The following is a 12,140-nucleotide window of genomic DNA, read 5'->3' as shown; positions in this document are numbered from 1 at the left end:
AGAACCTGCGAATTCACCAAGGGGTACTTAAACCCTAGACCATACAGTTGAAAATTAAGCACTGATATTTGTAGTATGCCATATATATAATATAATCTCATCAATATATGTGATGGTCGTATACTTTACATTATCCTCAAATAGTTTTGCTATGTAAGACACCTTTAGATAAGGCTATGCCTCAGTTACCACTTACCAATATGCTACAACCTTTAAGTCTATGCAATTTTGTCGATTGCTATTGGTTTTAGATAATTCATTTATGTTACTACAAATACGCGATTTCAACACCCAAAGTCGTACGGCACCAAGCCTTGGAGTTCCGGTCCGTTGAGTCTGCTGTTGTTCTCAAAGCTGCAGAAGAGAAAAAGAAGATGAAATATATAGATTGTCCGGTATTGATCAACTAAGTTCCATTTGATATAGAAGAGAATAAAATTTACATACACAGCAGTGAGGGTTATTCTCGGTTCAATTAAGCCCGAAATGAAAAAGAAGATATTTTTGGAAATCTCAAACAGAAGAAACTTGATTGCATTGTTTAACAAAAAGATTATTTTATAATGCTAGAATATCACATTTCCGGCGGCCCGACCCCTCTTTTCTCTTTCGTATTTTACATATGTAATACATGCTTCTGTTTCCAACCTCGTAAAATTAAGAACAGAGGTGACAACGAGCTTTTCTCAAATAAATTGTAAAACTAAAAAATTTTGCAGCTTCTAGGGGGAAACATAAAGATCCGTTGTTGCCCTAACTGTGTTCACTAAGACATGAGAGTCTTGGTTAAATCTCCAAATACCCGATATGCAGCCAATTGTCCCTAAAGCAATCTCGTTTATGTTCTTAGTAATCTTTATATCATATAACTGCTACTGAATGGTGACAATCACAAGCATTTTGCAGACTAAAACAACAATCTTGAATAGCCATCATTTCTTGCAGATGACAAGAAATGAAATTGGAAAGTTAATCTATGTATGGAGGTCATAATTTTACCTAAATAGTCTGATAAAAATATTTATTCTCAAACAAGCCAGGAACAAAGAACCGAGTGGCATTATAATCCATCCGCAAGTTGATTATAGCAACACGGCAACACTCTACTCGTATGTAAGTTTGAAAAGAGAGATCAAATAGGGATCCAAAAAATGCTCCCAAAGGAATTATCAAAGGCAATATCTGGATTGAAATAAGAGACTGCTTAATTCATTACCTCTGAAGGGTGAAAGTCGAAAACGGGCCATCAGTAGGAATGGTTCCACAAAGATCATTGTTCGACAAATCGCTGCATAATAATAAAAGTTTTTTAGCATCGAATCAATAGCGAATTCGACATACGATACACAAGAGCTACATCTTAAATTTACGATTACTCACAGGACTTTCAGGTTAGAGAGGGAGGCTAGCTCTCGCGGAATCGATCCCGTAAGCTTATTGTTGTTCAAGCGCCTTGTGTTGCCAAATAGAACAAATCAGAAGAAAAAAGAGAGAAAAATAAACACAAATGTTCCAATCATCTCTGCAGCTAAGACAAGATTACAGGTATATTTTCTTAACTTGATCATTTGCCTAATAAAGAGAAAATTTGCCTCTACATCCCTGCAAAGTAGCTAAATTATAGATTTGTCCCTTATTCCTCTTGACCAGTAAAAACTAACTAGGGTAAATAGCACCTCTAGTCCCGAAACTTTTGGCTAAGTTTCATTTTAGTCCTCAAATTTTCCTTTTTTTTTTTTTGAGAGAGAAAGGTAGCACGCTACCCGCTTCGTTTATTTTATTTAAAAATAAACTTAGCTGGGAATGTGAATCAACTAGAATTCGAACTTGGGTTTCGGATACCAACCACCCTTTGCCATTTGATCTAGTGACGGTCGGTAGCCCCCAAATTTTCAAGTTCGATATTAGAGACCTTGAACCCCTATGGACAAATGATTAATGACTTCGGAGTGTAGGGCATACAGATGGAGGACTAAAATTGAATTCAGTGGAAAGTTTGAGGACTAATAGCTCAATTTACTCAAATCAACTGTGTATTTAAATGACTATTCCACCCTGAATAAATTATTACTCAAATGATTCTAAATGAGCTGCAAACCCTAAAAAAAAAATTTGGAAAAAAAAAAATCTTAAAAATGCAAAAATTTTTCAAGGTTACTTACAGAAATCTCAGGGACTTCAATTTAGCAAACGACTTTGGAATCTCCCCTTGAAGCCGATTCCCGTAAAGATCCATGCTAATTAGGTTCTTCAAATTCCCCAATTCCTCGGGGATTTTCCCTTCAAAGTTGTTCCTATAGAGCTCCCTGCTCAGAATCAAACCCTACTCATCGATCAAAATCCAATTTCGGGGACAAAAATCGCATCAAATCAACAAATTGTGGGAAAATTTGAAGCGAATTTTACAGGTATTGGAGGTGTTCGAGGCGACCGAGCTCGGGGCCGAGGGTGCCGGAGATGTTGGAATTCCCCAAATCCCTAGAATCAGCGCCAAAAAAAAAAGATCATCTTTTCAGCATCAAATTAGGGCAAAATGAGATCGAAAAGGGGGAGAGGGGGATGGATAATTAATCAAATTACAAGCGTATGACGCGGTTGCGATCGTTGCAGGTGACGTGGAACCAGGTGCAGGGGTTGACGAGGGTCGGGTCCCAGCTCTGGAGCACGTTGGTGGGGTCGGAGAGGCGAGTTCGGAGCGCGTGGAGAGCTTCCCCTGCCGATGCGGTCGAAAAAACCCTAGTCACCATCGATCTAATTCCAATCGAAATCGGAGAGTGAGAGAGAGAGAGAGAGGTTACCTTCGGAGTTGGTGGAGGTGGTCGGAGAGGGCGCGAAGAGGAGGAGGAGGACGACGACGACGAGGGAGGAGACGATGGGGAGAAGAGGAGGCGGCGCCATGGGAGAGAGAGAGAGAGAGAGAGAGAGAGAGAGAGAGAGAGAGGTGGTTGGGGGGGGAGGAGAAGAGAAAAAGAGGAGCTTTTTGAAATGGAGGAGGTGGTAGTGGGCGTAGTTGATGGTCAAGAGAGGGACTCTCTCTCTCTCTCTCTCTCTCTCTCTCTCTCAGTGGGAGTCTTCAGTCAAAAGGAGAGAGAGAGAAATTAGTGCATGGACCTGGTCCATCACATCTCACTTTTTCAAGTTTAGACTTTAGACTCCATTTGATGGAGATAGAAATAGAAAAATAAATAAATTACCTAAAAAGATGGTGCTCATCAAAATTGATGGAACTAATCTGAACCATTGAAACTATAGAGCATTTTGAATTGACTAATTAATTTTTTAAAAAAATTTATTTCGACCTAACATTTTATTTTCTTTGATTTGAATCAATCAACCATACTTTGACTTTAAAAATTTGAGTCTGTCGTTTATGTTTACAGATTTATTAATATAGCTTATGCAATTTTTATAGTTATAAATTTACTAAAATAAGTATTTAGCTTAAACTTAAAACTTAAAATGAGCTCACATCAAACAAATTGAACAGTTGAATAATAAACTTAAAATTTCGAAATGTTAGATAGCAGATTCGAAATGATCCCATACGTTATGTAAAGTTTGTGCCAAAAGTATTCTTCTCTTTTGTATTAAAATTTGAGAAGAAGAAAGAAAATTATTTTATTCTTTTTTTTTTCTCTTTTTTTTTTATTTAGTAGGAAGTATATTATTTGTTGATGGATTATTTTAGCTGTATTATTACTTATTAAAAGAATTATTATATTAAAATCTTTTAATAACTCTTTTGGAGTGCCATCTGAATCCTAGAGTGTTATTTTGTGTTTTTATTTATTAAAAATTTTATTTAATTAAATTTTTTTAATAACTTCTTCATTATTTTTAGAGCTTAAAATTTTATATCAGCTTCCTACAACAACGGACGGTCTACGGTGAACCGGGTCCATGGTACTAAGACCTGAGAGAGAGAGAAACGGGGCCCGCGCCTTCGCCGTTGCCGTGAGGTTTGATTAGGCGTGTTTAGGTAGGGCCCGCCGTACGTCGTGGGAAACGAGGTGCATGACCGAAACTGCAACGCCACGACTTTGACGAGTTTGTTTCCACGAAAGTGTTTAGTGATTTTCCCTCTTTATATCCAATTTTATAATTTAAGTTGGAATGCTATAGGTAGGAGGCAGACTTTATCATCTATTTATTTTCAATGACAGAGCCGATAAATCGATAATCGACACTGTTGAACATATCTATACCACTTGAAGTATGTAAAAATAAAATTTCAAATCTTTTCGATATTATTAGCCTAATGATCAAAATATTTTAAAATTTATAATTTTAATGATCGATATGAGTTGTTTCCTTGTTTAATTGTTAGAAAATTATTTAAACTATTTAGAACAATATCTGTACTCTTAATCTTGATTACAAAATTCTTATCATCACTTTTTAAAGGATATTCATTTTTAGTCGTTTATTTTTTGTGTTCACTTAATGGACAAAAAAAAAAATATTAAAAAAGTATAAAATTTGATTTCTAAATGCTTTAAATGGCATAGATGATGTTCAACAGGGCCGATTGTCGATTTGGAGACTCTATTATTGAAAACAAATAGGTGGCAACGTATCTCGTTTTCTACTGATAGCATTCCGGCTCAACTTCAAATTTTATTTATTTAATTTATAATAATTTTATTTTCAGTCGAAATTAATTGGACTGTATATAAAAAATAGATAATATTATAGCTTAATTTTAAGCTTAAAAGAATAATTTGATGCATTTAATTAGTTAATTCAACCCGTTCGGATTTCAAATTAGACATCCGAATCGAACAGCAAAAATTAAAATTTTGAATCAAATCAAATTATTTAAATTAAAAAATCGGTCGAATCGAATCTTATTGACCAAATCAAATCGCTTAGATTCAATAATTTGATTTTAACATGACAGTGCACCACCCCCTATTAAAACCCGCCACTGTTCACGGAAAGAGAATTAACTGCAGCGGTGGGCCTCACCTGATTTTTTTTTTTTTTTTTTTTTNTTTGCTTGCTTGGGATCTGTTTGGCTCCTTGAAAAATAATTAAGAATTATTTCCGGAGAAAAAAAAATTTTGTGAAAAAATTTTTAATCTATGCTGTTTGGTTCACAAAAAAGAAAATTAATTTTCATATAAACATGTTTGGATGGTAAGAAATAAAATAAAAAATATTTTTTTTTATTTTTATTTTACTTATTTGGTTAATTTAAAATTTCGACATATGTTTTACATCTTCTACAAAAAAGGATGAAATTATCAATCTTTTAAAATTTAATATAATACTCACAAACTATTTATAATAAAAATAATTTTAAGAATATTTTGGTATAGGTAAAAATAGTTGCACCAAAAAAAAATGCAAATGGTTCACAGTGAATGATAAGAGATAAAGATAATTATATCGTGTGTGTGTGTGTATATATATATATATACACACACACACGATATACATAAACTTGTATTTATATTTATCTGAAATAAGCGATTTTTATTTATATCCGAATCAAGCGCAGCCTTAAAGTAAGGGAATGATAAAGTTAAAAAAAAATAAAAATAAAAATAGAGGGTGTCAGATTGAGCGTGGTTATGTTTTTTTGTCGCGAGAGAGAATGGTGGACGACGAGTCAATAAAACGCCTTTTGCATTTGGGTTGGTTTGTTGGAATAGAAGAATCATATTCTTTTTATATAAAAAAAAAGTTTATTTTAGTAAATTAGATAATAATTTTTTTTTTAGTATATAAAAGTTTTTTTTTTTATTGTTGTATTTATATATTGTTGGCACGTCTTATAAAATGTTATATAAATTTGTTAAACATCAACTATATATAAAAAAAAAATAATAATCATAGAAAGCGTTAACATTTTAATATAAAAAAAATTAATTGGCTAATTCACGTACTCAAAAAATACTATATTAGATCGCTTAAAACATTAATATTATATAAAAGAAAATAGATGTTTAGTGATTAACAAGCTTCTTAATCAAAACAAAAATAATTAGTAGATAATAAAGACCTAATTGTAAAAGTTAGGAAAGTGAAAAGCAATCAATTGCGTAATGATGCAATATGCTCTTATCTCATTATTTTAACTGATCTAGTATCTAATTCTTTGATCTTTTAATTAGTGGACATGAAACCGTCTTTGATTATTATAAGGGTAAATTGCATATTTGGTCCTCAAACTATGAGGCGAGTGGCACTTTAGTCCTCAAATTTTAATTTATTGTAATTTTTATTCGAACTTTTAAAATTGTTGCAATCAATTCAATTTAATTAATTAAATTTTAGCGTATCGGTGATGTACAATGGCAGGATTTTTATTGATGATACTTCAGAAATTAAAATAGTACATCACATCCATATCAACAATGCATTAGCTTTTAGTCAGTTAAATTGGCTTATAAAATTTAATTGCAACAATTGTGAAAGTTCAAACTAGAAATCACAATAAGACCGATGCTAAATATACACCCAAAAAGTGGTATAAAATTTACACTCATCCCATCCGAAGATAGGATTCACTCAACAAATCACATCATCTGACTGATGGACAATAATTCATCATTGAATAGATGAAAAGTAAGATCTACACCCACTTTTAAACGTAGTTTTTTTCATATAAATTTCATAAAGATCTGGCATATGATCTTAACATACTTGCAGGAAAAATAGTGTTTCATAGATCACCTTAATCCTTCTCTAAATCTTGCTTTTCTGATATTTAGTTCACTGTCTAAAAACAAAAAATTTGGGGGGTTTGTATGTAAGAAAATCAGCTGGACATAAAAACCCAGAAGTAACTAACAATGTGAAAATTATAACAATTTGAGAATTTCAGTAGGATGCATTTCACAGAATGATATCTTACAAACTTGTATGAGCTTCATGTGATCAATTGATATTAGCTGCACATACATATGAGGCATTTAATTGCCCAAAATAACTGCTGAATAATTATTGTCCAGTGAACAAAAAAAATATATCTATGATTATCAATTTTAGTCCTGTTTCTGATCTCTTAACCATTTCGTTGCGACCCATTTCTCGCCCTTTATCACCGGACAACTTCCGTGAAGCGATGTCTACAAAAATTCCCAAAAAAGGTTATTAAATATCAGATATTATAATTTTTAGGAGCTTAATAAGAAAAAAAAAGAAAAAGTAGCAGCACTAATTTGAATACATAATAAAACATCATGAATTCACTCATAAACAAAATTTCCTGCAGAAGTTTATGGAATGATAAAACTTTTTGTCTCAAAAATTTGGAAAACAGGGTTGAAATTGAAAGATAACCCAGATTTTTTACAATATTTACTTCTATCTTTTAAATTGTAAATAGTGTAACAATAGAGCGAGTTATAAACTAAGCTAGCCCATCCTATAGACTCATCATGTTTGTCATTCACTCTTATGCGAACCAAGCGTGGTTATGCCACTATAATTTGCTTTCTTAAGACGGAAAGTAAAATGAGTAGTAAGTAAAATTAAGCATTCATAAAGGAGTTCACGGAAAAACAGTGCGTACCAGATCAATTGCGCCATTCACCAGCATTGAATAGAAAAGAAGACCATCACCTCTCTTCGGCCTCACCCTCAAACCAATACATTTCTCGTAGTCATAGCCAATATCCATATTCGAACCATTCTACAAGCGAGAAAAGGCCCCTTACATAAACAGTAATATGATCTAACAAATTGCTGCACAACTTTTACTTCCTCTCACCTCAAAAGGGAACATAGTTTCTCCCCCTTCCTCAACATCAGTTAGATACAATAGAAATGTAGCAACCTGAGAACATACCATATTGAAAAACGACGATTACAGAACAAAGCTCTCCAAATCTTTTCGCTAGTATTCTGCTATAGAGTTTAAGACCATGTTGTTTTCTAATTATCGACAGAAGCGAATCATTTTTCTTTTCACTAGTGCATGCTTATACATATCTCTAAGGCTTAAAAAGTTACTACCTGGGAAAAGAATATTTATGTTGAGATCAATATTAGAAAACGGATCTAAGATCACTGCAAAATATAAATATGGAATACAATAGACCTATAATTCAGTGTATACCCTGTTGCTTTTCTGCGGGCCATATTGTTCTGGGTGGAATGCATCGTAGTGAGAAGCATACCTCTGTCCGATCTCATAGCGAAGAATATTGAAGGCCTACAACATGGTCACATTCCTCGACATCAGTACATGCAATAATACATCAGCATTTCCTTGAGATCGAGATCAACTAATCAGCTAACATTTACAGGACGGTACAATGAAGATTGGCTAGTGAATTAGTATTGAACTCAATTTTTCTGATTTTAAGGCACCCGTACTTAAACAATATTGATCAGCACACAAGCACAAACATATAGCAACAGATTAAAGAATTTGTCACAATGTTGTTATATTTTGATCTTTGTTAGGTCATCATCCTGTTATGGCGGTATTATAAAAGCGATAAATAGATATGGATGATCTAAGAAAGGATTTACCAAAGGAGGTGATTCCAGTGGTTTAATAATAAGGACAATAGCATAAGGCTCATCTTCGAACAAGAATAAAAGGAAAGCAACATACCTCTCCATGGTCCCTTGGAATCATAGTAACTGTCGCAATCCTTTTCTCAAGACGGTCCAAGACGCCAGTTGAATCTTCAGATGCAGTGATAAATGTTCCTGTACTGTTTCCCTAAACAGATATAGTCAAATAGTTCTTGAATTAAATTGTCCTTTTGGCTCTGTAGTTGTACAAAACAGGACATTAAAGCCTCATTTGGTTACATTTACTTTTTGCTCCCACTCAATTTCCATGCGATTAAATGTGTCGGCTTCGATGAATTAATTTGTTTGGCAACAAAACAAAAGGAAAAATAGTAACAACTTTTTTTTTCACCTTTTGCTTATTTACAAAAGAAAAGTGTTTGCAAACTAACCAACAATTACAATAATATGAATGAATTACTTCTGGCTCATCCAATAGCATGGAACTTGAGAAGAAACATAAACAAAAAGGAGAAGGAGAAGTGTATCCAAATGAGGCTTAATGGTTCACTCTTCTAGTATGAGGTTCACTTGAAAAGGTGCCTACAAAGCTTTATCTTCTTCATCTTAAGGACAATATAATGGAAATTTGAAAACAATTACCTTGTTCTTATTCCTTTGGTGTTTTCAACAGTTTCTCCCTCACGTAGGGCTAACGTCGACGGAATAAGGCTTGATCTTGCAATTCTGATTATAGTTTGGCATTCTTCTGCACTAGCAAATTCAGGAAAATAGAGTGTGCGAGGTTGCCAACTCAGAACCTATTACCACATATAGAGTATATAATTGAACTCCTTGATAAATATTTTGAAGTACTTCAAGATGGATACCCTGTAAAAGTTAATTGAATGCGCAGTAAAACATGATATATTGAAAAGCGATATTTGTTTTAAGGTTCATTAGAATTACAATATACAAAATGCCAAGGATTGATGTAAAATAGAGGTCTTAATGTTCAAAAATCTAGTTAGGATCGAAAAAATATTTAGGCCCAAAGCATATGTTTGGGTTTGTAGAGATAAAACACTTTGAACCTCAAATTCTTCATTTCTTTCATCATATGCTCGGTAAAATTCCCAGAAATATGCCAATATTATTACTCCATTTCCATATTATGATAGAGAAAAAGGAATGGGTGTCCAATGTAAAATAATTCACGGATTATTTACGCAAAATCAGGAAGCAGAGATTTCGCTTATCTCGATACAAAAGGAGATAATAATTCAAAATGACTATCTACATGAAAAATGCTATAATGTTACTTAAGAGAAGAATTTTTCCATGGTGTAATCTAATACAATTAACAAATCTATATAATAGACTAACAAGCTATGAGTTACTTTATATAAGTAAAACATCGATTGCAATTGAAAACAACAAAAGAAGGACACATGGATAACCTGAAATGGAATCAAAGAGAGGTGAGATTCTCCAGTGACCCCATGAGGCACACTCCTCAACTCTACTTCTTCCACTCCATCTACTCCTCTCATCATCCTCTCTTGACGCATTCCATGGCCAACACCAAAATCCTTGGAGGGAAAAAAAAAACTTCAAATTTGTTAAAAACTATATCATTATGCCATTCTTCTTTTTTTTTTTTGAGAAATAGGTAGCAAGCTACCTGCTTCATTCATTAAGTCTAATGAACTGGGCATACAAGTTGGAGGCAGCTTAGGCCTCCGAGTAAGCGGGAAAAAGGTGAAAAAAGAAAACTGAAAAAGAAAAAGAAAAAAAAAAGGGGAGTTACGTGAGGGCGTCAAAGCAATGTACTCCGAGTGCTTATCAGAGCTTTGAGGCGTTCAAGAGACCCAGAAACCGTGGGCGGCTTTCCATTGAAAATAGAGTTGTTTCTATCTGTCCAGATAGAGTTATTATGCCATTCTTATTGATTCAATATTCTAGACAATATGATACGAGACCCGGTCCTTGTCTCTAAAAGAATAAGCTTGAAGAGAACGGTACTTTTATATTTTTATATTTAACATTTTTGCTTACGTCTGGGGCTCCGGGCTTGAGACATTTTGATAGATCCATAATCCAACTTGAATTAAATGAGAGAAAATCAATTATGTTAAGAGTCTGACGTGACTTGAATTCAGTATATTCGGCTTTGATATCATGTTAAATTATGTGAAAAAACCGACATCCTCAGAAAGCTTAAGCTTATAGAAAACGGTGATTTTATATTTTTTAAACGTCCTAAGCTCCGTCAATTCCAAAAGGCCTTGATTCAATTCCTCACATTCATCATTTAAGTCATGTTTGGATGCCTGAACATCGTATTTGGTATATTCTTTTGATTTACTCAAAATATTTATATTATTTGGTAAATGAGGAGAGCGTTGAACATAAATATTAAAAACACCGCTCCCGCAGCTTTCGGAGGATAAGCTTAAGTTGTTACAAAGAGCAATCAAATGCCTAAAATATACCATATTCCACATTCTAGTCATTTTATTCGAATAAAATAAATGAACCATGCTATCGTAGATGAACTATGCTATTCTACCAAATTATCGATCTCAAGATCTTTTAATAACCAAAAATCAAACTACTTACTTTCAATCAAACACACACACACACAAATAAAAAAAAAAAAAAAAAACTATTGCAAAACTATTTTCTATTTGATCGATCTTTCGGAGAACACAAATCACCATCTCTAACAAAGATAAGAACACGACTAGTAACAAGGATTTTATCTACTTATTAAAAAAAAAAAAAACCTAACCTCATTAGAGAAAAGCTTGGATCCGAAGAACCCGACGAGGAAGAAGAGGGCGCAGTAGAGGAGCACGTGCGCGAGCTCAACGTCGCTCCCCCGATGATGATTCCCCATTAATGTCCCTTCGCTCACCTTCACCATCCTCATCGTCGCACACCCTCCAATCTATGCGGCTCCTTCTATGCGGAATCCCTCCACCCCCGTAGAGGTTTTAAAATGCGAGGGCGCGTACGTTGTGGGGCGGGGAACGATGGTGCGGGTGGTGAGCGTAGTGTCTCTATGCGACGCGGCGCTGGTCCGTTGGATCCGAGGGGGGGAGGGGGCGGACGCGGGTCCGCATATGATCTTGCGTGCGGGCCGAGGAGAAAAGAACGTTGACGGTTTTGACCCTCGACGTTATTGTGAACGCTTGCGTCCACAGTTTCGGAGTGGTAAAAATGCACGGAGACGCCTAAACTATAGGGTATTATCAAATGGAACTTTTTCTATATCATTTCATTTTTTAGTTTTTTTTTTTTTTTTGATTTGAGCAATTTAGTCAATCAAATTAATAAATTTTGTTAGATTTATTGATGGTTAAAAGATTTAAAACTAAGGAGGTATCAATTTAAAAATAGCCTATAATTGAGAAGCTTAGTATATTTGGAGTATTTTTTGCGTACATTAGAATTGCTCTTCATTCAGTGGGTAGCAAAATTATGAATAATACGTAAAATATATATAGGTTGTCAATAAATATGAATATTTGAAATTTTTATTCAAATTTTAATTTGGACAGTGTAGGTTCAATCATGCTAAATAAGTATCTATTCCGGTTATAGATGTATTAATTAAAAAAAATGGAAGGACTGGGAGTTTGGATATAATTTTTGTCTAT

The 12,140-nt window shown here is 33.9% G+C and overlaps 2 protein-coding genes across 3 annotated transcripts; both read right to left on the bottom strand.

Moving 5' to 3' along the window:
• LOC109721692 (somatic embryogenesis receptor kinase 1-like) lies at nucleotides 48–3,031 on the bottom strand. The gene is made up of 7 exons (XM_020249433.1): nucleotides 2,799–3,031; nucleotides 2,581–2,713; nucleotides 2,407–2,478; nucleotides 2,163–2,306; nucleotides 1,381–1,452; nucleotides 1,217–1,288; nucleotides 48–354 (listed from the first exon to the last, which is right to left on the bottom strand). The coding sequence occupies exons 1-7, from the start codon at nucleotides 2,896–2,898 to the stop codon at nucleotides 285–287; spliced, it is 663 nt and encodes a 220-aa protein (XP_020105022.1). The 5' UTR covers nucleotides 2,899–3,031; the 3' UTR covers nucleotides 48–284.
• Nucleotides 6,941–11,429, bottom strand: LOC109721182 (probable prolyl 4-hydroxylase 9). 2 transcript variants are annotated; one of them, XM_020248632.1, is made up of 8 exons: nucleotides 11,270–11,429; nucleotides 9,936–10,067; nucleotides 9,139–9,296; nucleotides 8,573–8,675; nucleotides 8,069–8,164; nucleotides 7,721–7,786; nucleotides 7,523–7,642; nucleotides 6,941–7,076 (listed from the first exon to the last, which is right to left on the bottom strand). In XM_020248632.1, exons 1-8 carry the CDS (start codon nucleotides 11,408–11,410, stop codon nucleotides 6,993–6,995), a joined length of 900 nt encoding a protein of 299 aa, XP_020104221.1. In that variant the 5' UTR covers nucleotides 11,411–11,429; the 3' UTR covers nucleotides 6,941–6,992. The 2 variants fall into 2 exon arrangements, with proteins under 2 accessions (XP_020104221.1, XP_020104222.1); XM_020248633.1 differs by lacking the exon at nucleotides 7,721–7,786.

This window comes from Ananas comosus, linkage group 15 (assembly GCF_001540865.1).
Source record: "Ananas comosus cultivar F153 linkage group 15, ASM154086v1, whole genome shotgun sequence".
In the NCBI taxonomy this organism is placed as follows: Eukaryota; Viridiplantae; Streptophyta; class Magnoliopsida; order Poales; family Bromeliaceae; genus Ananas; species Ananas comosus.
This window is presented reverse-complemented; position numbering and strand designations above follow the sequence as displayed.